General features: G+C 56.3%; 1 protein-coding gene across 6 annotated transcripts in view; it reads right to left on the bottom strand.

Annotated features, from left to right (window-relative positions):
- Positions 1 to 26407, bottom strand: part of UNC13C (unc-13 homolog C) — a 148618-nt gene that overhangs the window by 48678 nt on the left and 73533 nt on the right. For all 6 annotated transcript variants that reach the window (XR_014785280.1, XM_084816471.1, XM_084816473.1 and 3 more), the window contains 4 exons: positions 11825 to 11994; positions 10998 to 11113; positions 8660 to 8823; positions 5748 to 5898 (listed from right to left, as the gene is read on the bottom strand). Coding sequence is in view for 5 of the 6 variants with exons in the window: in XM_084816471.1 (XP_084672597.1) it covers positions 5748 to 5898; positions 8660 to 8823; positions 10998 to 11113; positions 11825 to 11994 (601 nt within the window). In the remaining variant the exon portion in view is untranslated. The remainder of the gene's footprint in view (positions 1 to 5747; positions 5899 to 8659; positions 8824 to 10997; positions 11114 to 11824; positions 11995 to 26407) is intronic.

The following is a 26407-nucleotide window of genomic DNA, read 5'->3' as shown; positions in this document are numbered from 1 at the left end:
TGGCGTATCAGAGGCTGCTGTGGCAGCTCCTCCAAGTGTTTACGCCAGGGGCGGGGAGCCCCCTTGGCCCGGGGAGGGCCACGTTTCTTCCAGGCGTGCATGTCTTGGCCGCGCGCCAGCAGCAGGCAGGGCTGCCCCAGCCTTGGCCTCTGGCTCCCGACAGGACTGCCCAGGCCCCCACGCAGCGCACGCCCCCTGCTCCTCCACAGGCTGCCACGAGGCTCTGCGAACGCCCTCACAGGCAGCCAGGGAGGCTTTTCGAACACCCCATGAAACTTGTGGGTGGGGGGAGTCGGGGAAATCCCTTCTCTCTGATCAGCTATGGATGGGAGATAAAAGATGCTCAGGTGTGGTGGTGGCATGAAGGCTGGGGAGGGGTGTCGGGACCAGATCCTCTCCCCACACGCACACAGTGCCTGGTCCAGGGCCGCAGGTCTACCATCCCTGGCTTGTGCCAATAATAAACAGCCCCACTGCACAGGTTATGGCAGCAGCAGAAACTTTGGGGGTAAAAAACACTCAGCCTGAAAAAAAAAAAAAAAGCAAACAGGCCTCTGCTGCTTCCTCTGGTCTTCGTGTTTTTTTAGTAATAGTTATAAATCAGCAAGACAGCTGAATGCACAACCATATGTACGTCTACTGAGAAATAAGTCCCACGGAGCTCAGTGGGGCTTACTCTCAGGTAAATGTGCACAGGATTGCAGCCTTACGCAATTAAGGCTTTCGATACCATCGGCCATGGTATCCTCCTGGATTGTTTATCTGGATTGGGCTTGAGAGGCACAGTTTCAAAGTGGTTCCGGTCCTTTCTGGAGGAGCAGCCTCAGAAGGTGGTGCTGGGGGACTTCGGTTCCACCCCATGGCCATTAGCCTGTGGGGTGCCGCAAGGTTCTATCTTGTCCCCCAGGCCTTTCAACTTCTACATGAAACCACTGGGGGAAGCCAGCAGGAGGTTCGGGCTGAAGTGTCATGCGTAGGCGGGTGATACGCAGCTCTGCCTCTCGTTTCCATCTGCACAACCCAGGGAGGCCGTGGACCTCTTGACCCAGTGTCTGGAGGCTGTTTGGGGATGGGTGAGGGTGAACAAGCCGAAGCTTAATCCAGACAAGATGGAGGTACTCTGGGTTGGGAAACAAACTACTCTGGGTGGAGGTTTACAACTGGTCTTAGATGGGGTTGCCGTCCCCCTGGAAGACCAAGTGCGCAGTGTGGGAGTCCCCTGGACTCTGCGCTAACCGGGGAAGCCCAGATGGCTGCAGTGTCCCGGAGCGCTTTTTACCAGCTTAGGCTGGTATGCCAACCACGGCCCTATCTGGAGGGGATGGACCTTGCCTCAGTTATCCACGCACTAGTCATGTCCAGGCTGGACTACTATAATGCGCTATACGTGGGGCTGCCTTTAAAGATGGTTCAGAAACTCCAGCTTGTGCAGAATGCGGGCACCCAAGTATTGGTGGGGGTGAGGCGATTCGATCACATAATGCCTATACTGCGCCAGCTGCACTGGTTACCGGCGCGTTTCCAAGCCCAAATCAAAGTGCTGGTTTTGACCTTTAAAGCCTTAAACGGTTTGGGACCAAGTTACCTGAAGGAGTGCCTACACCTGTATCAGCCTGCCTGCACTTTAAGATGAGAAAGAGAGGCCCTTCTCATTTGCCCACCCATGAGAGCAGTCAGGTGGGTGACCACACGTGACAGGGCCTTCTCTGCAGTGGCCCCACACCTTTGGAACAAGCTGCCATCAGAGGTCCGCCATGTTCCATCACTGCAGGCTTTTAAGAAGGCCTTGAAAACCTTGGCCTTCTCTTGATATGACTGCTATGGTTTCTGTTACTGCTGTTACCGTTGTTGCTGGTTTTACTGTTGGCTTTTATTGCTGTTTTTATCACTTTTAATATTTTAACTGGTTTTATGTATTTTATTGCTGTGAGCCACCTTGGGAGGGCTTCTTCCCTGAAAGGTGGCCAGGAAATATTTTAAATAAAAAAAAATTAGGCACACAACAGAATAGAATATACAAAGCTTAGAATACAATTAAAACCAGTAAAGAAACAGCAGCAGCTAAAATATCAATCTGCATCAAAATGCAGAGGCCGTGATAACGTCAGTCCATTTTCCAGCCATTCCTCCCTGCCCCCGCCCCAGTAAAAGGGCTTCCCCTCAATTTCTAATCTAGAGCTTCACCCCATACCAGCTAACAGACGTTGTTCCCATACTCCATGGCTAGTCTCCGCTGAGTAGAACTCCTCGATGCGGATGCTGACTGAGGTTTCTCCGGGCCCATTCCCATCCCACCCATCCCAGCATAAACGCATTCCAGCTCTCACAGCATGAGTTAAGAGAAAAGGCTGGCAGCCACGCAAATTCCACATAATTCAGAGCTTCCTGGAGCTTGGCCGGGGCTATTTCTGGATGCCCAACAGATCCCCAAAGGAAATCTCAGCTATGCCCTTAAAAAATGCCCTAGGAATCTGAATGGGTCCCCCACCCCACCCCCCACTGCTACATCCAGCTTGGGAGGATGTGCTTTTAGATTATATCTACTTGCCCACTGAACTGGAGGGCTACTTAACCAAGTCCAGATATGGATTTCCCTTCATAGTTACTTTAACTATATTATCTGTCTCCTGTAATTAATAGATAAATATTTCATCATGCCTCCTCATTTCAACACACGAGCATTTTAATCTCCATATGGCAGATTGGAAAGGGTTGTGGCTGGCAGAGAGTGGCTTATGACAGCCCTGCAGTGCAGTTCACATGGCACACTGCAGGTCAGGCTTGGAGTCGTTTACAGCGACCCTCCTGCAGTGCAGCTTGGGGTTGGGCTACATCCCATGTGGAGGGAGTAGCTGTACTCTTCCCCATCACTTCCATCCCTGCATTGCTGCTGAGAGAGTGGTATAAAACAACCTTGCAGTGTTGCTCACAGCTATACTCCTATTGCAGCTTGATGGGCCATGCTTATGGCAGCCCTGCCATGTAGCTCCCTGCTCTGCTCCGGGCTAGAGGTGAGCTATGTTGCCCCCTCAGGCCCCTCCAGGCCAGACCGATGCTCCCTGGCAGGCAGGCAGGACGCCGCACCTTTACATGGCCAAAAACTGAAACAAGCAAACACTGCACAGGAAGCAAGAGCCACGTTCGACTGGAGAGTCCTGTCTTAGGTGTCCATTTTCCAGCCCGCTCCGCCAAAGGCTCAGGTACCATGAGTGCGGCAGGAACATGCTGTAACATTTTGTTGCGGGGCCCTGCCTGATCTTTCACTTGCCGTTTCGAGACTTCCTGCATTCGTGGAGACAAAACGGCACCACCTGCACGCAAAAGAGAGCCATCAGGGCGCGAGGGGGGCACCCTGGGGATCTGCACACACATGGAAGGTCTTGGAAGAAAACTCCACGGCAGGGGCTCCGCTGGGCTCCTCCGTCCTGCAGCTGTCCCATGGCAGCACCATTCCACCCCAGCAGAGGGATCGGAGAGGAATCCGGGCTGTGCTGGGAGACCCACTCTGCTGGGCTCCTCCTCTCCTCGAACGGTTCCCATTCCAGGCAGTTGTTACGGGAAATATTGCCACTTTAAGAACTGGTGCTTGGGTTGGCTTGCTTTCCTCTTCATCCATTTTCCTTTTGTGTTGTATCTTTTAGAGTGCAAAACTGCAGCCAGGGACTATCTAGTTTTTATTTATCCTATGAAAGCTGCTCCAGAAGGCTTTTTCACAGAAGAGCGGAATTAAAGTGTTGTTCAATAAACCAGGCAAAAACCACCTGACAACTGGTGGGGGGGAGGGCAGGGAGAATAGGCTGGAGCGACCACAGACACCAGTGAAGACGTTCAAGATGTGGGCACTGCTGGGCCTGGGCACACGGGCCCGAGAGGACCCCCGAAACAGGTCTGGGGGGCCTGAGCGTGCTCTGTGGGCAGGGCACACTGACATGCTGTTGGGGAGGGAGGACCATCACTATTCTATGATTCTATGACCGGAGCACCGTGGGAGGCGGGGAAGGGGAGGCGGGGGCCGGGGCGGCTTGGGCCCCACCCAGGAGCACTCCGCATGGGAGCGTTTGCTCTGGGGCCCCAAGCGCTTGAGCGGGATTCCATTTGAACGGCCACTTCGCCACCTGAGGCTGTTGCTGGCCGCTTGGCGCCTCCCTGGCTTCCCTGGAAAGGGAGGCGCCCAGCGGTGGCGGGCTGGGGGGCGCTTCCTCGGCTTCTCCCTCCCCCTGAAAAGGCAGAGGTGCCCATGCTGTGAAAAGGATTGTGGTCTCCGGACGGAGACCTAGGGAGCCGCTGCCATTGCCAGCTGGAGCAAGCGGTGCCCAGGCCAGAGACAGGCCCCGCCTCCCCCTCCCCTGAGGAGGGGTCTCCTCTGGTTCTGGCGCAGGAGACTGGTGGGGCAGGAGGCCCCGTCTGGCGCCTCCGGACAAAGACGCCACTGCCCCGTCGCTCCCTCTGGCCCCTGGTAACTTGTACTGGGTGGCAGCCTGAGCAACAAACATCTCCGCCCACCCAAGGCGATGGCGGAAGGCAAAGCCAGGCGCGGCGCAGGAGGCACACGGGGAGTCTCTGCACAGTCTTCCGGAAGGAACGGCGGCCCTGAAAGCAGGACTCGGGGGGGGGCATCCAACCCTTTCCTCTCTGGCCATCTCTCCACTACTCGTCTCCCAACCAAGCGGCATTCCCGGCAGGGGGGAAAAGAAAGACCCCCCCCAGTTTAAACAAGGGTGGAGCTCAACGCCATGTCTCAGCACCCTCCTCTCAGGACCAGCCCAGTACGAGGAGCGGCCTTGGAGGAAGAGGAGAAATTTACTGCTGGCCCTGGGGTCCAGAGCAGACACCCCATCCCACACCCCCCCCGCCAAGGCCTCCAACCATGAAGATAGCTGGACTGGTCCCAGCACCTCCACCTCTGGACCCCAGAAGAAGAGAGGGCAATATGTCCGAACGGAAGCCCCCAGCGGAAGGCTCAGACACCTCCAGGAAGCCTGGGCCTCCCACCCAGGAGCCCTACTCAAGTGGAGGAGGCCACACTCCAGACATTCCGAGGATGAGGGCCTGGTGATGTGCCCAGGAGGACAGGGCAGCAGAGCTCTCAAGCTGGGCAGATGGGCCTAGCCAGCGCTGACGCCTGGCTGTCTCCTGCAGATCGCTCCCCTGCCCTGCTCTCTCTCTGCAAGAGCGGCAGCCCCCGGGCCTCCCCGGCAAGGCAGGATTTGGGCCCACACAGCAGCATGGCAGGATGGAATACGACATTACAACAGCAGAAAACATCGCCCCAAACCAACCCATCAAATGCTGCTCAACCCCCCCCCCCCGAGCTCAATCGGCCAGCACCCCCCAGCACCACACAAAACTACAGTTCAGAGCCCCGTCTCAGCAGCCATATCACTTCAACCACGCATCCCGAACGGGGCTCCTGGGTGGGACAGGCCACGTGGGGCATCGCGGGGCACGGTTCCCAGGACAGGGACCAAACCACTAGGGAATCTGCCGCCAGCCCCCTTGGCCCTGCGGGGCCAGTGTGCCCACTGCTGCCTGGCAGCCCTGGCGTCTCCCAGGCAAGCGCCTCTGTTCGCGGCTGTCGCTCCTCTACCATCTCTCCGGGCGACACATGTCCACCGGGGGAGCTGCTGATGCCCGAGGGGCCGCCTGGCGTGCCGGAGGCTGCTCGGCGTGTTCCGACCGGGGAAGCCCAGCCGCTCCGCTCCGCGGGAACGCTGACACTCAGGTGCAGGAGGAGGAATGGCACTTACCCCAAAGTTGGTCGCAGCAAATCGGTCTGAGGCCGAGACATTGGTGGCGGCTGTGGTGCGAGCATAGAAAGCGTTGATGTTGGCCAGCAAAGTGCTCATGACTGCCGGAACGCCAGGGCACATGTACTTCGAGGACAGGCAAGAGAAGTGCCTGCGACGCAAACCAGACAGGAGCCACTGAAAGGCGGGGTGGGGCGGCCCGGCTCGCTGTGCCCCACCGGGCGTGTGGCCTCCCGCAGCGCGTGCGCAAACAGCTTCGCAGCCGGACCACAGCGCCCCGCCTGCAGGAGCACGTGGGGGCCTCCTCTGGAAAACACTGAACGGGCCTCTGGCGGCACGCGCGCGGCCCATGAGGACATGCGCAGAGCCCCACTGGGTCCGCCCAAAGGCCCTTGTTTGGGGAGGGGCGAGGTGCCGGGCGCGTGCCAGGCGCGCTCGCCACACAGCGCCGCTCGGTCTTGACTCGCATGTCATTGACCCACACGCTCCGTCTCTGGGGCAGCGCTACGCTCCCTCCACCTCCCTCTCACTCTTCCGGCAGCGCTGCTCTCCCTCCTGCCCTACCATGGGGCCCGTGAGTGCCACATTTACCCCGAGTAGACGGAGCGGGCCACTGGGGGAGGCAGCCAGAGTCCGCTGCTGCCCAGGGTCTGCTGCTTCTCCTTGAACACATGAGAAGCCTTCTTGGCCTCTCACACGCTCCCTGAGCAGCCCCCGCCCCAATGCATCACTTCAGACGAGGGGCGGACATGCAAGCGGAAACAAGCTCATTATCTGGCTGTGCCAGGGAAGCACCATGTAAAGTGATGAATTCTGGTGACTGACGGCCCAAACTCAACGCCCCCTGCACGTTTTGAGACCAGGAGCTGGGGTGGTGTGACCGATCAAGCGCTGGACTCAGACTGGGGAGGCCCAGTCTCAAATCCGTGCCTGCTGGGGGCCCTGGGCCAGTCACTAGCCCAGCTCACAGGGCTGTGGATCCAACCTGGTGCCCTCCAGAGGCTCTGGAACTGCAACTCCCATAAGCCCTGACCACTGGCCATGCTGGCTGGGGCTCATAGGAGCTGTAGTCCAAAACCTCTGGTGGGCACCAGGTGGGGAACGGCAAACCATCCGGAGGTGCCTGGAGGAAGGGCGGGACAAACCCGTCAGTACGCAAGCTAACGGACGCACAAGGCATGCGTGAGCGTGACCCCTGACCGGCGCGTGTGCAAGGCAGCTGGGGCGCCCCGTGTGCCAGCGCGGGCGAGAAGAGGCCGGGCAGCGTGGCTGCGGGGTGCTGGGGCTCTTGCGGGGGCGCCTTGCTAGCCAACACGGCCTTGTCTGCTTGGAGTTACAAGCGTGGCGGCTCCGACCCAAGCTTGAGGCTGCCTGGGAGCAGGCCAGGGCCCGATCCAGGAGAGGGCGCTCCTGGAGCAGGAGGACTCTGCCCCACTCAGGACAGCCGTGGTGGTGGCAGATCCGCCTGCGGAGCACTCTTCACGCATGGACCCCGGCCCCGCTGAAATGGATGGGCCAGCCCCTGTGCACGGGCAAGTGGGGGTCCCCCCCCCACTAACATGGAGTCTGGGATCTGCACAGCAACAGCATTCTCACGCTGAGCCACCGCGAAACTCCCTTCTGGCAAACGAGGCTCAGTGCCGTGAACGGGCCCGGCCGAAGCCTCCGGCCGAAGGCGCCAGTCAGGAAGAGGCTCGACTGCACTGTAAAAATTAACTAGCATGCAAGTACCACAACGTTGCAGGAACGCTGACGTCTTTACAGCAAGCTTTACACTTTCCTGGGCACAGCTGAAGGGGCAGCATTAAGAACATGTGCCTCCACGCTGGAATAAAAATAACTCCACATGCAAAAACAGGTTTCTGCGAACGGAGCTGCCCCCACCCCTGGTCTCCCCGACATCCCAGCAAGGTGCCTTTGTGATGGCTGGATTAGCACAGGGCTCAGCGGCATGCTGGCAGCCTCCGCCGCCGCGGGGCAGAGGCAGCTGCCCTCCCGTTCCGAGGTCCGTGGGTGGGAGAGAAGACATCCCTTGGCAGCGCAAGGGCGCCGTCTTTCCGTAGACCTCCAGAATCTGTTCAGCCTCGCAGGAGTGATTTTACCCCTTGAATGGCAGAGAGAGGTCTGCCAAAATGCAGACGCAGGGCAAGCCGCCATACAAAAGTGGTGCCGTCTGTGGAGGGTGCTGGGGGGCTGGCCCCTATGGACGCTGGCTCCTGGGCTTGGGAAGGAGCACCAGGCCTCCAGCTGCCCCCCTGCGAGGCAGAGGTCCCCAGCACCAGCCCTCCAGAGCTGCCCAAGGCAGAGCCCATCTTGGCCCAGAATGGGGCCAGCCGGCCAGGGCTCACGGGGACTCCAATCCAGGGCCAAACCCATTCAGGTTGCCCCAAGCCAGCAGCTGAGCCTCAGCAGGTGGGCAGGAGCACGGCTGGGTTCTCCAGTCCTGGATGGGTTCGGGTAAGCGGGTCCTCCCCCAGCATGCGCAGGCGACGTCTGCCGTGGCCGGGCCTGTGGCGCCCAGGGGCACCAGGTGCCATACAGCCTGTGCTCAAGGGAGAGGCAGAGCAAACTCCGCCGCCTCCCCCATCTGCCCATTCTGGGCCCGGGGCACCCGCTGCACAGCCCGCGTCCAGACTGCCCTCGGCGCCGCCGCCTGCCAGCCACGCATGCAAGTGCGTGCGTGCAGCCAGGCGCCACCTGCAGGAGAATGCGGCACCGATCTGCTGGGAGAGAGCCACAAGCTCCTCTTGCTGTGGGACGCAGGAATTGGGTCGCCTGGCCTTCCGCTGGCACAAGCGCAAAGCTGACCCCAACTCAAGGAATCGGGAGAAACCTGGGAGGGACCTGGGGGCCGCTGTGCCTGCCCCCCCCCCGTCCGCCAGCCTGCCCAGAGGAGAGGACGGGCGACTTACGTCATCGCCTGGTAGATGTACTCGATTCCGTAGCGCATGGCAAACTCATCCACGATCTCTTGTGCGGCATCATCAAAGTAGACCTTCCAGGCCTCATCGCCTTTGACTGCAGGGATCTGCACCGCCCCGCTGGACTTCGCCTCCGTCAAGTGATGGAAAAGGCTCTACGGGCAACATATTTTTCACTTTAGTTGGACACTTTAACCTCCAGGTGCCACCGGAGAAGACGGAGCGGCATTGCACTTGAGCTTTTCCAAGGCTTTTATTATTTTCAGATTTTCTTTGCTTCTGTCACAATGATCACTGAATGAACGAGACACTAGAAAAGCCCGCAGCCCAAAGCAGACGTCCGGAGCACAAGCTGGGACTGGGCCCCTGCAGCTCGGTCCCTGGCATGAGGCTCCCCCTGCCCGCCATGAAAAAGCAGCCAGTCCAATCTCTTCACCAATCCAGCACTGCACCAATCTGTGCCCAAACCTCCCTCCAGGCCCCGCGAGGGGCTGCAGAGCGGGGGCCGCAAGGTCTGGTGAGCAGCCGGGTGTGTGCCATGTGGGGGTGCTCTGCCGCTCAGGGCACTTTGCAGAGGAGCCAGGAGTGGCACATTCTGGAGGGGGGGCGAACCTCTCTCAGCTGAAGTGCCCCACCTCCGCTCAGCAAGCCTCCTGCTGGGGGAAACCTCAGAATTTATTTTATTATTTATTATCAAATTTATTAATCGCCCATCTGGCTGGTCACCCAGCCACTCTAGGCGATGTACAGCATATAATGAAACAGTTTAAAACAATAGAAATTCTTCAATAAAAACATTTTCTAAAATGCCCTAACCCACCCCAAATGCCTGCCTGAACAACCACGTTTTTAATGCACGGCGGAGGCTCATTAAAGAGGGGGCATGGCGGAGTTCCCTAGGGAGGGAGTTCCACAGAGTGGGGGCCACCACAGAAAAGCCCCTCTCCCTCGTCCCCACCAGTCTAGCTGTCCTGGCTGATGGGACAGAGAGAAGGCCATCTGAGGCTGATCTTGTTAAGCGGCCGGTCTGGTGTTGCTGGAGGCGCTCCTTAAGATAGGCTGGGCCGGAACCATATAGGGTTTTAAAGGTCAAAACCAGCACCTTGAATTTGGCCCGGAAAACAACTGGTAGCCAGTGCAGCTCCTTCAGCACTGCAGTGATGTGATCTCGCCGGCGGCTGCCTTTAATCAGGCGAGCCGCCACGTTCTGTACCAGCTGCAGCTTCCGAACCGCCTTCAAGGGTAACCCCACGTAGAGCGCATTACAGTAGTCTAAACGAGAGGAGACCAGGGAATGTACTACCGATGGGAGCAGATGGTCGGGAAGGAACGGGCGCAGCCGTCGTATCAAATGGAGTTGGTACAGCGCTGTCCGGCTCACAGCTGACACCTGAGCCTCCATGGACAGCTGGGAGTCCAAAATGACCCCCAGGCTGCGGACCTGGTCCTTCAGGGGCAGCCGCACCCCATTCAACACCAGGTCACCATCCCCCAACCTCCTCTTGTCTCCCACCAAAAGTGCCTCAGTCTTGTCAGGGTTCAGCTTCAGCTTATTCCTCCCCATCCAGCCACTCACCGTCTCCAGACATTTGGACAGGGATTCTACGGCCAGCCTTGGTGAAGATTTGAACGAGAGGTAGAGCTGCGTGTCATCTACATATTGATGACACCGCACCCCAAACCTCCTGATGATAGCCCCCAGCGGCTTCACACAGATGTTAAATAGCATCGGGGAGAGGATGGAACCCTGTGGCACCCCACAAGTGAGTGGCCACGGGTCCAAAACCTCCTCTCCCAGTGCTACCCTCTGGTACCTGCCGGAGAGGAAGGACCGGAACCACCGCAATACGGTGTCTCCAATGCCCAACCCCTCCAGGCAGTCCAGGAGGACACCGTGGTCAACGGTATCAAGAGCCGCTGAGAGGTCGAGGAGAACTAGGAAGCAGCATTCACCCCTATCCAGAGCCCTCCTCATATCAGAACCAGCGCTCAGGCCAGGCCCTAAGCTGGAGGGGGGGTAACCATCCCCCTGTGGCAAGAGGCACAGCCCAGAGGCCAGCAGGACGCCCCCCCCCCTTTCTGGCCTTGCTCCCTCTCCCCATCCCACCCCTCCCTCCCCAGCCACAATCCTGACCAGGATGCTGCTCTGCCACCCCCCTGGCCTAGCTGATCCCTCCCCCTCGCCTTCCTCTGGAGCCCCTCAGCCTCAGCACCCAGCTCAGAGAGGGAAAGGGGCACTGCCTACCCTGCCCTGGGAGCCCCTGGAGATGCCTTGCGAACCCCAAAGGAGCTCCCGCTGCCGGGACGAAAACCCCGTCCCCCCACTTACCTCATGTAAACAGGTGTACTGCACGTGGTACGGTGCGACCTTCTCCTCCCCTTTTATTTCAACGTTCAGCTTCAGCCGAATAGCCCCGGACACGGCAGACTTATCAGTTCGCTTGTCTAGGAGATTGGGGGCGGGGGGAAGTATCATGCTGGCCATTGCCAAGAATGGCTTGTTAGCAGCCAGGAGGGGCAATGCTGCCGCACAGCCACGGCTTCCGTCATTCAAAGGCAAACCTTGGCCACGCTCTTTATTCCCTGCCCGGAAAGCAGCCGACCCAGCCCGCGCCCGATCCAGAGCGCCGTCTGCGCACTGGTGTGCATTTGGATCTACTGCACGTGGGAGTGGAGCCGCCCATTCATTTCAATGGGAGGGGAAGCTCTGCATGCCCACATGTGTGCAAACCGGGCCTGGGAGCGTCTGCTGCAGGAGCCCACGGATAGCGCTGGGCTGAGCAAGAACACATGGGCTCCGTCTGACGCGGCAGGGAAAAAGTCCACGCAAAGCCAGGAAGGACATGCGAGGGATGGAGCAGAGCGGCCTACCTCCCTTTACTGAGCCAGAGGGGGGCCATGAAGGCTGAGCCTCCGGGGAAAGGCCCTGGGCAAACGACGGAGAAGGGCCAATGGGGGGTGGGGGCCGAGGATCGTGCCCCCCTTCGGGGAGGAGGTAGGGCTGATGGACGGGTTTAGGGGGGAAGCGGCTCTACAAGAGGGCTGCCTGCTCAGATGTGCAGGGGCTCCAGCAACAGGGCCGGGCGCCGCCCAGCTCACAGCCCTCCCACGGCGGCACTGGAGGAGGCTCCTGCTCGGGAGAGGGGCGGCACCTACCGAGGTTGTACCAGACGTCCATCTCCCCACTGAGGGTCCGCACTTCGATGACGGTTTGCCCCAGGAAGTCATCTGATTCCTTTTTGAAATGCTGCTTCACTCGAGATTTGATGTCATCATCTTCATCCCAAACCCGGACTTTGATTCTGTCTGTCGAGTTGTGGCATTCGCTGGAAGACAACGTCAGGACACAGGTGAGGGTTCTGGAGCGCCAACAGCAAGGCCCAGGCGCCCGTGCTGCAAGGCCCACAGCACCAGGGGCCTGGCAGGGTCAGTCCTGGGCTGGGCTCCCAGTCACACGGCTGCTGCATCTCTTAAGAAAGGGCTACAGAGAGACATTCACAGTTGCACCTCCCCCCAAAAGGTGCCAGCTGGACACGGCTGGCCAGCATGCGCCGCTTCCATCAAGAAGCCCCCAGGGCATGGGTGGCCCTCTCCCCCGCCTTGCATCAGCCCCTGGGGGAGGAGCAAGGACGTGCCTGGCTCAGGATCGTCCCGCCACACGCACGCCAAGGGCGCTGGGACGGAGGGTGACGCGCGCTTCTGTCCCGGCCTGGGAATGGTCAGCAAGCACCAGCGTTTGCGCCAGAAATGGGGACTCTGCCGGCCACCGAAGGGCGATGAGGAAAACGTTCAGAGTGTCAGGAGCCCAGTAGATTCCAATAGCCAACTCAAGACACAGACGAAAGGATTTCTTTTCAAAGCGTTAATCCTTTTACAACTTAATGACTCTTTCAGATGCTAAGCACCAGCAACTAAAGCAAGGAACAGCAGGGTGGCCTAAGCTCCAAGTAGTTGACCCCGTTTGAAAGAGAGTCACTTGAAGACCCAGAACTTATGGGCTAGGGAGAGATCCTCCCTCTTTCCCTTGGGTCCATGGGAGGCGGCGTTGCTTGCGTGCCAAACGGGCACTACGCCTCCTTTCCGCGCCCTCCATCGCTCTTTGCGTCTGCGTTGAGCATCTAAGAAGCCCCCCTCCCGCATTCCCTCACTGCCAGGGTCGCTCTCTATCTCTGGAATGCTGGCAGAAGGAATCTCTGCCAGGTGCTGAGCCTGGGAGGGATGAGCTGGCCCCTCTCCCACGGATAGCTGTTCCTCCTCAGAATCCGAACTGCTCTGAGGCTCTCTGGGCTCAGTTTCCACCCTGAGACAGAGAAGGGGCTGCAGGCCAGGGAGAGACAAGGCTGGGAGCCTGTGCGTCTGGGAAGCCCAAAGAGGGGCTGGATGGCGCCTTCTATTTCCTGCCTGAAAGCCCCCACCCCGGCAAAGCCCAACACACCCGCCGAACAGTCGCCACCTTCGGCAACACACCTTCGCAGGCCCTGCATGTGAGTGCTGAGATGAGTGCACTCTTGTGCCAGGCATCCATCTGAGAGGAACACGGAAGTCAAATGCTTGGTCTGGTCTTGATCTTCAAGGGGGGAGGGTGGTGCCAGTGTTCATTCACGGGGAAGGAGAGGTTTCCAGCTCACCAAAGAGCAAGTCGAGGTCAATGCAGAAGCAAACCTGACTGCGGTGGTTTCTCTGGCCTGTGCTTGATGACCCCTTTCCTTCTCCGATGGCCACACTTCCCCCTTCGCGTCACGGGGGCTCTCCAGCCGAGGGGAGGCGGAACCCCCAAGGCAGGAGGCTGGGAGGCGCAAGGGAGCAGCTGAACCGCCCATGGCCTGCTTAGGTCCTTGGGCGCTGAGTGCGGGAGCGGGAAAGGGCCAGACTGCTGCCTCCCCTCGGAAGCAGCCCTGCTGACCCGGGAAGGGCCAGGCCAGGCTGGGCCTCCTGCCCCCCACCCGGCCAGGCCGTGTTTCCCACTCAGGCGCCCTCCCCGCTGCCTGGCTCTCCTGATGGCGCTGGGGTTTTAGCTTGTTTGTTGTTGTTTCTTGGTTGTGCATTTTCTTGTTATGGGTTTATCCTATTTTGTTTTTAACGTATTGGAATCTGCCTGGAGGCCTTTGTGCCGGAGAAGCGTTGCACTTGGAGTCGCGTAAGATCTGAAGACCTACCCACCTGCCTCTCCAGAGACACCAGCAGCCACAATACCAGCAGCAAATAGCAGCAGCAGAGGGCAGCAGCTTTAAAGACAAGGGGAAAGGGGCAAACGTGGACTATCTGCTCCTTCTTAGCTGCTGTTCTCTTTTATCTCTTTTATCTTTTATATTCTTTTAAACTGTTGTACATTTTATATCCTAACATTTTAATATGTGCCTGGGAGGACTATTGGGCAACTCAGGGGGTCGGGGAGGTGCCACCATAACTGTGGTCACGGGCAGGGGGAGGTATGGCATTGGGGGATTAACAGGCCAGCTGAGGAAAAGAGGGGCTAGATACCTTACAGCTGTCCCCTCTTCTGGTTCTTCCCCCAACCTGATGGTTCCTGACAGCCTTACCAGTCTGCCCTCGGGTCTGGTGGTGCTGCTGCTGAATGCCAGGTCGGCCTAAAATAAAATCTCCCTCATCCATGATTTGATTGTGGATGAGGGGGCTGACCTGGCACGTATTACTGAGACCTGGGTGGGGGAACTGGGAGGGGTCACTCTCTCCCAGCTGTGCCCTCCTGGGTACTCGGTGCAGCACCAACACCGACTTGAGGGTCGGGGAGGGGGGGTTGCCGTGGTCTATAGGAATTCAATCTTCCTCTCCAGGCTTCCTGCTCATTCGAGCGCAGAACTTGAGTGTCTGTACCTTGTGTTGGGTACCCGGGACAGATTAGGGATTCTGTTGGTGTACCGCCCACCCCGCTGCCCATCAGACTCCCTGCCTGAGCTGACGGAGGTGGTCTCGGACTTGGTGTTGAGGACCCCCAGGATGATGGTCCTGGGGGATCTCAACTTCCATGCCGAGGCCACTGTATCCGGGGCGGCTCAGGACTTCACGGCCGCCATGACAACCATGGGGCTGTCCCAACATGTCATCGGCCCAACGCATATAAAAGGTCACATGCTTGATCTGGTTTTCTCGACTGGGCAGGAGGATGGTGATCTGAAAGTGGAGGACTTAACATCTGTCCCTTTGTCATGGACAGATCACTTCCTGCGGAGGTTTAGACTCCTGGCGGCCTTTCCCCTCTGCAAGGGTGGGGGACCTATTAAAATGGTCCGCCCCCGGAGATTAATGGATTCCGATGGATTCCAGAGGGCTCTGGGGGATTTTCCTGCTGGTATGGCTGGTGCTCCTGTCGAAGCCCAGGTCGCTCTGTGGAATGCAGAGATGACTCGGGCGGTTGACACGATCGCGCCCAAGCGCCCTCTCCCTCTGAGCAGAGCCCGGCCAGCTCCTTGGTATACACCTGAGCTGAGGGCAATGAAGCAAGAGCGGAGATGGCTAGAACACAGGTGGAGGAAAACTCGTGCGGAGTCTGACCGAACACAGGTAAGAGCCCACTATCGAGCCCACTCTGTGGCGGTGAGGGTGGCAAAGAGACAGTTCTTTTCCACCAGCATTGCATCTTCTCAGTGTCATCCAGCGGACCTTTTCCGAGTGGTTCGCGGCCTGTTACATTCTGGGCCAGGGAGAGAGACGGTGGAACCCTTGGTAGCACGCTGTGACGAGTTTGCACGGCACTTGAGGATAAAGTCGCTCAGATTCGTCATGAATTGGACACCACCATTAATGCAGTTCCATTGGTAGAGGCGTTCAGAGCACCGTCTGGTCCAGTTTTATTGGATGAGTTTCAGTTACTGAGGCCTGAGGATGTGGACAAGGTGCTTGGCCAAGTCCGATGGACCACTTGTGTGCTTGACCCTTGCCCTTCATGGCTTATTAAATCAAACAAGGAGGGGTTGTCCAGCTGGGTCCAGGAGGTTGTAAATTCCTCCTTGAGAGAGGGAGTGGTGCCTGCCGCTTTAAAAGAGGCAGTAATTAGACCACTCCTGAAAAAGCCTAACCTGGACCCAGAGGATGTTAACAATTATAGGCCAGTGGCCAACATCCCCTTCCTGGGCAAGGTGCTTGAGCGGGTGGTTGTCGGACAGCTCCAGGCACTGTTGAATGAAACGGATTATCTAGATCCATTTCAATCGGGCTTCAGGCCTGGTTTTGGAACGGAAACTGCCTTGGTCGCCCTGTGGGATGACCTCTGCCGGGAGAGGGACAGGGAGAGTGCGACCCTGTTGATTCTCCTGGACCTCTCAGTGGCTTTCGATACCATCGACCATGGTATCCTTCTGGATAGGTTGTCTGGGTTAGGAGTTAGGCTCCTACTTGGATGGCCGATTCCAGAAGGTGGTGCTGGGGGATTATTGCTCTGTGCCATGGCAATTGTGCCATGGGGTTCCACAGGGCTCTATTTTATCCCCCATGCTGTTTAACATCTACATGAAACCGCTGGGGAGGTTATCCGGAGGTGTGGGCTGAGGTGCCATCAATATGCAGATGACACCCAGCTCTACCTCTCTTTCTCATCAAAACCAGGTGAGGCAGTGGCTGTTCTGAATCAGTGCCTGGGCACGGTAATGGACTGGATGAGGGCCAATAAACTGAAACTCAATCCAGACAAGACGGAGGTACTGTTAGTGGGTGGTTCGTCTGCCCGGCTAGGTGATAGTCAACCTGTTCTGGAGGGGGCTGCACTCCCCCTAAAGGATCAGGTTCGTAATTTGGGGGTGCTCTTGGATCCAGAACTGTCACTTGAGGCACAGGTGAACTCAGTGGCACGGAGCACTTTTTATCAGCTTCGGCTGGTATACCAACTACGCCCTTATCTGGACAGAGATAGCCTTGCTACAGTTATCCATGCTCTGATAACTCCTCGTCTGGATTACTGCAATGCGTTATACGTGGGGCTGCCTTTGAAAACGGTCCGGAAACTTCAGCTGGTCCAAAATAGGACAGCAAGATTGTTAACAGGGACTGGCCTGCGAGCTCATATTACGCCAGTACTTTTCCAGCTGCACTGGCTGCCAGTCCATTTCTGGGCCCGATTCAAAGTGCTGGTGTTAACATTCAAAGCCCTTAACGGCTTGGGGCCAGGTTACCTGCAGGATCGCCTCCTCCCATATGTGCCTGCCCGGACCTTAAGATCATCATCAGCGGCCCTTCTCCGTGAGCCCCTGCCAAAGGAAGTGAGGCGGGTGGCTACTAGGAGGAGGGCTTTTTCTGCTGTGGCACCCCGGCTCTGGAATGAGCTCCCTAGTGAGGTTCGCCTGGCGCCTACATTGTATTCCTTTCGGCGCCAGGTGAAGACCTTTTTATTTTCCCAGGCATTTTAGCATTTTAGCTTTCTAAATTTTTATCTTTATTGTTTTAAATCTGTATTTTAAACTCCTGCACTGCTGCTAGGTTTTATTGTGGTTGTATTGTTATATTGTGGTTTTAATGTTCTGTATATTTTAAATTGTTTTATTTTGTGTTGTTTGGTTTTAATTTTTGTGAACCGCCCAGAGAGCTTCAGCTATTGGGCGGTATAGAAATAAAATGAATGAATGAATGAATGAATGAATGAATAAATAAATAGAAGCAGGGGAGGGATACACACACAGATACACGGAAGACCCAGATGACTTTGGAGCTGCTTTCCTACGAAGGCACGCGAAGTGGCATGAGAAAGAGACCTAACAGAAGTGCTGCAAGAGGCAGGCGTCTTCTGGCCTGTGTGTCTGTGGATGCTGGCCTGGCCAGCTGCCCAGCCTGGGCCTCAGGACCCAAACGCTCCGTGGGCAGAGCAGGCATGCCAGCCCCGACCCAGAGACCTCTCTGCTTCCTCTGCAGCCTGCCTTCCCAGCTGCCATGCCTGGTGCTTCCCTGCCTGCCAAGGTCACCTCCCCAACCCGAGGGCCTGGTCACGTCTCGATGAAGGGCTCCTTGGCATTCCCCCCCATCTCTTCCCCCTGGAGGCTGGCAGCATCTCCACAAACCAGCCCTTCCCCGCTATGAATACCTGAAGGAAGAGGAAAACGCTGCACTTTGTGGCAGCCCCACAAAGCATCAAAGCTGCCCAGGGCCAGTTGGCGGAGGAGTTGCAGCCAAATGTACTCCCGGGGGGGGGGGGGACATCCACCGCACAATCCAGCCATGGCACTGGGTGGTCTCCGCCGATTTTTCACATGGCGGCGGGTTCCGTTCTGTCAAGCAAGGGCAGGAGGCCCATCGGCAGACATTCTGAATAGACCTGCCGGAGACATCCAGGCCGTGTGGGGCAGACCCTCTCCCATCAGACCCGCCTTGGATCACGCTCAGCTGCCAGGGACAGGACCGCACACTTGAGGGATGGCGCCAGGCAGGAGCTGAGCCCCCCCGCCCCACCCAGGGACCAGCCACGGACACGCCTTGCATCAGCAGGCCATGGAGGCCTGTGGGAGGAGCCCACAGGTGCCTCGGCTCCCATGCGCGTCCTGCGGGAGCAAGAGCCTCTGCTCTGGCTGCCTCTCCCACCCCGAGGGGCAGCCATGCTGCAGCCAAGGCAGCTGCGGAGGAGGGCAGAGCAGCTCCAGGGAGGGGCAGAGCTGCAGGGCGCCTGTGTGGCTGGGAGTCAGTGCCCCATGCGAGAGGGGCTCTCCCTGCCCTTTCCCACGCAGCCTTGGGAACACCCCCCCCCGGAGTTCTGAGCGGGCAGCCCTGGTGGGAAGGCCCCGCGCGCCCCCCTGTGGGCCCAGGGAGCTCCGCATGGGCAGGCCCGTGGGACGGTGGGAAGGAGGAGGCAGAGGCCCCGACGACGCTGCGAGGAGAGGAGGCCGAGACTGGGGCGGGGGGGTGAGGGAGAGAAGAGGGGTCCGGAGGAGTCCGAGAAAAGGCCGGGAAGGAGGGCAGCCACCCGCCCCTGCCTTACCGCCCCCCCGCCCCACGGCTCCTCAAGCAGCAGTCAAAGAAGTCCCAGCTCATGCTCTGCCATGCCCCAAAACAGACAACTGAGGCTTCTCCAAGTTTAGTGCCAAGATGAAACTGACCCCACAGAGGGAGTAGATGGGGGGCAGGTGCTTGGAGCTGGGTGCCCAGGTCACCCTCCCCCAACACAACGGCCAAGCTCCTTGCAATCAGTCTTCAAAAGCAAACACCGGATTATTCAAAGACCAAGCAGGGTCAAAGAAGCAATCTGCACGATGCAAATCAAATCTGTACTTGTAATCAGAAAGCTGCCCGCTTTTAATCTCTGGCCATTTCTATTAGCTCAGAGACCTGGTATACAGACGGATGCATGCAGCAGCTAGACTGAGTCACTCCTCTATGTTTGAGTCCTATGGTATCAGCTGGAAGGCAGAAGCGGCCGCTGGAGAGCCAGTGTCTTCTCTGCAACAGCAGCCACAGCTGGTGGGGGGCTCCGAAGCAAAACGGGGCTCTTCAGAACGGCTTAGAGAGAGGATGGCTTCTCAGCTCAAGCAGCCTCCTCCTCCTCCAGGTTGATGGGGCCGGATCCTGGCATCTGCAACCACCCATGTACCCGCTGCTTTACTGTCCTCCTCCTCTTCCTCCAGGGCTTCCAAACCAAGGCAGGAATTTGAGCCTAGAAAGAGAAGGAGCTGCATCTGCCCCCCGCCGGCCTGTGCTGATCTTATTATGTTTGAACCGCTGGCGTGGTGCGGGGGAGGCATTCCTCATCCCCCTGCATGCTCAAGCACAGTCACGATCTTTGGGCTCTCTGGCAAAAGAACAGAAGTGAACCCCAAAGCATCTGCACGTGCATTCTCCAAGGGAGAAGCTGTCTGGCTCTTCAGTCACATCGCCAGAGCTGACTATTCTATGATTCTATGACCTTGATGATGTCTGGCTGACCTTCCCTCCTGCACTGCTGCAGAGGACTGCAACTCCCCAAATCCCTCCGAAGTGGACAACAGTAGCATACGTGACCTGGTTCTTTGCATTAGCAGGTGACCTTTGAGGTGGTTCCACTTTGCCTGAGAAGCTGCATGTCAGGTTGAAGGCCGGGTCAACCCAAGGGCCTGTGAAGCTACCGGTCTTCTTTCTTGCCCAGGGATTCAGCAGAAGACCAGGTGCTCTGAGTGGGGGATGTTTTGCTGCTGGATGCCTTGTCTGAGGTCACGAGGCTCTACGACCTGGTCCTCCTGAGATGCCCCCATCCCATCCTCATGAGTCTCAGAGGCCGTCTAACTCTTTGGAAGACACCACCAGCTCACTGTCAGCAGCATCTGGTTCTGACATTGGAAGACAGCCCAACACAGAGGTGGCTGGCAGGGCTTCCCAGGCAGAGCCACGCTGGGAGAATCCAGGGCATCCTCCTAAGCTCTGGATCAGTGAGTCATCCTCGAATGAAGCTTTCTGGTCAGACAGGGGAGAACCCTGGGAGGCAGGCTCGGGTATGGAACAGACTGGGCACTTAGCTGGGGTTTCCAAAGGAAAGGAGGAAGCGACTCTCTCCAGGGCCTGTTCGCACAGCACGGCGCCCCTTCAGCTCACCACCAGGAGGCTCCTGCAGGCGCACAGGTGAGCTGCCTGCAGAAGTTCAGGGCCAAGCTGGCAGTGGGGAGGCGACAGGCACAGAGACGCACAGGGAGCCGCCCCTGACCTGGCCGTCCACTGGTCCGGTATGGCCTCCTCCTTTGGTCTTCACGGTGAGTTGGTCCCGTGAACTTCTGCACGCAAAGGAGGCGTTCCACCATTGAGCTGTGGCCCCTGCAAGGCCTGTGGCACGGCACGGCTTCCCCTGAGACCGTCACGTACGCACAGTGGCAAGAACAGCAACTGTCCTTAAACTCGTTCGACCACCGAAATCTCACCATTCCTACACTTTATGCTAGGGGCAGCTAAATTGCATGCGCATTTACTCAGACGCAGCAAGACGCGGCCTATACTTCCTGGAAGATGGGCTGTTGGCTAGGGATGGGTTGCACCTCACAAAGGCTGGGAAGAATGTGTTTGGCCACAGCATGAAGAACTTCATCAGGAGGGCTTTAAACTGAATCCTACGGGGAAGGGAGATGTAATGTTGGGGGTAACAGTGGACATAGGCGCATGCACTGCAATGGAGAGAACAGCTCTGATAGCGCCCAATAATAGTCTTCAGACACATGTAGGAAGAAAGCCAGACTATGAAGCACATGGTCTTCGATGTCTATATACTAATGCCCAGAGTATGGGAAACAAACAGAACGAACTTGAACTCTTAATACAGGAGGGAAATTATGACTTGATAGGTATAACTGAGACTTGGTGGGATGACTCTCATGACTGGAATACAGCAGCTGAAGGATATAACTTGTTCAAAAAGAACAGGAGGAACAGAAAGGGAGGTGGGGTTGCACTGTATGTGAAAAATACATATCTCTGCACAGAAATACAGGAGGAGGAGCTTGGTAGCCCCATCCAGAGCATCTGGGTTGAAATAAATGGAGCAAAGAATAAAAGGAACCTGGTGGTCGGAGTCTACTACCAGCCACCCAATCAAGGAGAAGACAAGGATGAAACTTTTGAAAAGCAAATAGCCAATGTTTTAAGGAAGCGTGATGTAGTAGTAATGGGGGACTTCAATTTCTCCGATATTTGTTGGGAGACAAATTCTGCAAAACATGGCCCCTCCAGGAAATTCCTAACTTGTGTGGCGGATAACTTCCTCCTACAGAAAGTAGAGGAAGGAACTAGAGGATCGGCTATCCTTGACTTGATCCTAACCAACAGAGATGACTTAGTGGGTAAAGTAGCAGTTACAGGAACTCTGGGGGAAAGCGACCATGTTGTACTTGAGTTCTTGGTTCTAAGGGAAGCAAAAGCCGAGTGTAGTCAAACGCGTACCCTGGATTTTAGGAAAGCTGATTTTAATAAACTCAGAACAATGATCAGTAAGGTCCCATGGCAAGCAATGCTAGCGAGAAAAGGAGTCCAAGATGGGTGGGAGCTTTTAAAAAAGGAAATTCTCAAGGCACAATCACAAACAATTCCAACAAGAAGAAAAGGTGGAAGACAACAGAAGAAGCCAATGTGGCTTCACAAAAAGCTTAGGGATGACCTGAAAACAAAAAAGGACACATATAGGAAGTGGAAAGAAGGCCAAGTAACAAAGGAAGAGTACAGGCAGGTCGCACAGAATTGCAGGGATGGCGTCAGGAAGGCTAAAGCGGAGAACGAGGTGAGGTTAGCGAGGGATGCTAAAAACAACAAAAAGGCTTTCTTCAGCTACGTGCATAGTAAAAGGCAGAGGAAAGAAATGGTTGTTCAGCTATTAAATAAGGATGGCAAAATGATAACAGATGACAAAGAAAAGGCAGAGGTGCTCAATTCCTACTTTGGCTCAGTCTTCTCCCAAAAGAGGGTCTATGACCCCCCTGGCAAAGGCGAAGTACAGGCTGAAGGGGCAGGATTGCAGCTTGAGATCGACAGGCATATGGTCAAGGAACACCTAATGACTTTGTATGAGTTCAAATCTCCAGGGCCAGATGAACTGCATCCTAGAGTCATAAAGGAACTGGCAGAAGAACTCTCAGAACCGCTGTCTATTCTCTTTGAGAAATCATGGAGGACGGGGGAAGTGCCAGATGACTGGAGGAGGGCTAACGTTGTCCCTATCTTCAAAAAGGGTAAAAAGGAGGAACCTGGGAACTACAGACCAGTCAGTCTGACATCAATCCCTGGGAAAATTCTGGAGCAGATCATAAAGCAATCCATCTGGAAGCACCTTGACAACAATACTGTGATTAGTCTAAGCCAACATGGATTTGTCAAAAACAAGTCCTGCCAGACAAATCTGATCTCATTTTTTTATCAAGTCACCTCCCTTGTAGACCATGGGAATGCTGTAGACATCATATACCTCGACTTCAGCAAAGCTTTCGACAAAGTGCCCCATGATATCCTGATGAGCAAACTAGCTCGAAGTGGGCTAGATGAAACAACGATCCGGTGGATCCACAGTTGGCTACAGAATCGGACTCAAAGAGTGCTTATCAATGGGACCTTCTCAAGCTGGGGAGAGGTAACAAGTGGGGTACCGCAGGGCTCAGTCCTGGGCCCAGTGCTCTTCAACATTTTTATTAATGACTTGGAGGAGGAGGTGCAGGGAATGCTGATCAAATTTGCAGATGACACAAAATTGGGAGGGATAGCTAATACTTTGGAAGACAGAAACAAAATTCAAAGTGATCTGGATAGACTGGAGTGCTGGGCAGAAAACAACAGAATGGCATTTAATAGGGACAAATGCCAAGTTCTGCACCTAGGAAAAAGAAACCAAATGCACAGTGACAAGATGGGGGATACGTGGCTCAACCACACTACAAGCGAGAAGGATCTCGGAATTGCTGTCGATCACAAGCTGAATATGAGCCCACAATGTGATGTGGCTGCAAAAAAGGCAAATGCTCTTTTGGGCTGCATTCATAGAAGCATCGCTTCCAAATCCCGGGAAGTACTAGTTCCCCTCTACTCAGCACTGGTTAGGCCTCATCTGGAGTACTGTGTCCAGTTCTGGGCACCACACTTTAAGAAGGATGCAGACAAACTGGAGAGGGTTCAAAGGAGGGCAACAAAGATGATCAGGGGACTGGAAACAAAGCCCTATGAAGAGAGACTGAAAGAACTGGGCATGTTTAGCCTTGAGAAGAGAAAACTGAGGGGAGATATGATAGCACTCTTCAAGTACTTGAAAGGTTGTCACAGAAAAGAAGGCCAGGATCTCTTCTTGATCATCCCAGAGTGCAGGACACGGAATAATGGGCTCAAGTTACAGGAAGCCAGATTCCGGCTGAACATCAGGAGAAACTTCCTGACTGTAAGAGCAATACGGCAATGGAACCAATTACGTGGGGAGTTGGTGGGCTCTCCCACACTGGAGGCCTTCAAGACGAGGCTGGACAGCCATTTGTCAGGGATGCTCTGACTTGGATTCCTGCATTGAGCAGGGGGTTGGACTCGATGGCCTTGTAGGCCCCTTCCAACCCTACTATTCTATGATTCTATAAGTGCCACTGTGTTCAACGGGGCTTTCTCTCCTGTAAGTGCACTTGCGACTGCGGTCCTGATATCGTTCATGCTTTCCTTTCATCTACATGATGCTCTTTAGAACTCGCCTTGAGTGAAAGACGCCTCCCTCGCCATTCATTCAATGGCGGATCTTCAAGGGTGCCCAAAACAAGAGGTACCCGTGCAAGGGCGCTCATCAGTTCTGTCTCCCTCCCATGGACCGAGTCCAGCTCCACTCCCCTTTGAGTGGATAATCAGCACACTTCTGACAGATCTACTAATCAGCAGATCAAGGGATGGTCTGGAGGTCTGTCTGGCACCACCGCCTGCAATGCTTCAGCTGCATTTCCTAGCTCCTTTTCCTTTGGAGTGGAGCCTGTGTGCTAATTAATTCAACGGAATGTCTGTCACCTTATTTTAAATGCTGAAGAAAATGCTCAGGGTGGTGCTGTAGCCCTCGTATCCTGCTTGTGAGCGTCCCACTGGGGCAGCTGGCTGGCCCCTGTGTGAACAGAATGCTGGTCTAGGTGGCCCCCTTTGGTCTGATCCAGCTTCAGGGCCCTTCTTGTGTTCTTGCGGTTTGTCACATTATAAATGGTAGTCAATCAGAGCTGTGCACAGCCAGTGTCTGCTGCAAAGAGGCAGAACCTGATTTTCCCGAGCTCAACCCCGCAGAGGCGCTGTTTGTGCAAAGGGGAGGTGGAGCATGTGCTTCCACAGACACGCCATTGAGCAATTTCTGGACACCTGACACTGCCCCCCACTCCAGTTTGCTGTCAGGGATGAGCCAAGCAATCACAATTGGCCCAGAACGAATATGCTGGTGAAAAGAGCAATTCATGGACTCTGAAAGCTCCACTGTTTGTGTTATTTGAGTTAATTAACATTTGCTTATTTTGGAGCGAACAGCCAGCACGGGCGGAAGGCATTTACTGATGCCAGATGGCAAGCGGGAGACAGCCAGCCAAAAGAGGCATCCGGAGTCAGTGGAACAGAGCCACCCAGCCAGAAAGCAAGGGCAACATTTCAGGTTCTAAATGTGTTGCTCTGAAGCTCATGCCGGGGGGGGGGGCGGTTGCAGGTCACACACTGCTCAAGCCCTGGAAGCTGAGCCTAGCCAGTGACGGAGGAAAGCGGCGTGCTGAGAATCCGGGGGCAAAGGAACAAGGGCAGAGAAAAGCCGGCTGGGCCTCCCAGGGGACCGTCCCGGTGGGCTGGAGGAAAAACTAAGCCCCCAGATCCTCCCATCCATCCATCCATCTATCCATCCATACACACACACACACACACACACACACACACACACTGCTCCTGTTGGCTGCCCAGAAGAGAGCCATCAGCTCCTGCCTTGCTTCCAGGGCAGGGGCACTCAGGAAGGCCCTCGTGCAGCTTTCATGGACCTGAAAGCCCAGGACCTGTGGGCAGGCAAGGCAGCTGTGACAAAGCAGAACAGCTGTGGGGCAGGGAGTGGTGGCAGTGGGGCACTAGGTGACCAGACCTGGAGGGGGCTCGTTTCTGCTTTGGCAGTATGGCTGGAAAAGGGGCGGGCGAGCAAGAGAGACAGAGAGCGCTACCAGGGAGCACTATGAGGGGGAGCGGCTGTGTTTTTGTTATTTATTAGATTTATTAGCTGCCCATCTGGCCGGCTAGCCAGCCACTCAAGGTGGCGTACAATACAAATAACAACACACAATACAACAAATCAACTGAACAAAACAACACTGCTCTAAAAAACCCTAACCCACCCCAAATGCCCGCCTGAACAGCCCGCTTTTCAAAGCCCAACAGAAGTTCCTCCAAGAGGGAGCATGGCAGAGGTCACTAGGGAGGGAATTCCACAGAGTGGGGGCCACCACAGAAAAGGCCCTCTCCCTAGTCCTCACCAGCCTAGCTGTCCTGGCTGATGGGACAGAGAGAAGGCCTTCCGAGGCCGATCTCGTTGAGCGGCATCCCTGGTGTTGCTGGAGCCGCTCCTTAAGACAGAGTGGGCTGGAACCGTGTAGGGTTTTAAAGGTCAATACCAACACCTTGAACTGGGCCCGGAAAACAAATGGTAACCAGTGCAACTCCTTCAGCATTGGAGTGATGTGATCTCGCCGATGGCTGCCTTTAATCAGGTGGGCCGCTGCATTCTGCACCAGCTGCAACTTCCAGACCGTCTTCAAGGGCAACCCCACATAGAGTGCGTTACAGTAGTCTAGTGAGAGGAGACCAGGGCACGAACCACTGAGGGCAGCAGATGGTTAGGGAGGTGGGAGTGCAGCCGCCATATCAGATGGAGTTGGTACAGCGCCACCTGGCTCACGGCTGACACCTGAGCCCCCATGGACAGCTGGGAGTCTAAAATGACCCCCAGGCTGCGGACCTGGTCCTTCAGGGGCAGCCGCACCCCATTCAACACCAGGTCAACCTCCCCCAACCTCCTCTTGTCTCCCACCAAAAGTACTTCGGTTTTGTCAGGGTTCAGTTTCAGCTTATTCTTTCCCATCCAGCCACTCACCGACTCCAGACACTTGGACAGGGTTTCTACAGCCACCCTTGGCGAGGATTTAAACGAGAGGTAGAGCTGTGTGTCATCCACATATTGGTGACCCTGCACCCCATACCCCCTGATGATAGTCCCCAGAGGCTTCACATAGATGTTAAATAACATCGGGGAGAACAGAACCCTGTGGCACCCCGCAAGTGAGCAGCCGAGGGTCTGACGCCTCCTCCCCCAGAGCTACCCTCTGGTACCTGCCAGAG

Source organism: Heloderma suspectum, chromosome 11, assembly GCF_057233095.1.
Source record: "Heloderma suspectum isolate Gila_16-S chromosome 11, 16-S_ref, whole genome shotgun sequence".
In the NCBI taxonomy this organism is placed as follows: domain Eukaryota; kingdom Metazoa; phylum Chordata; class Lepidosauria; order Squamata; family Helodermatidae; genus Heloderma; species Heloderma suspectum.
The sequence above is the reverse complement of the archived record's forward strand: the minus strand, read 5'-3'. Positions and strand labels throughout refer to the sequence as shown.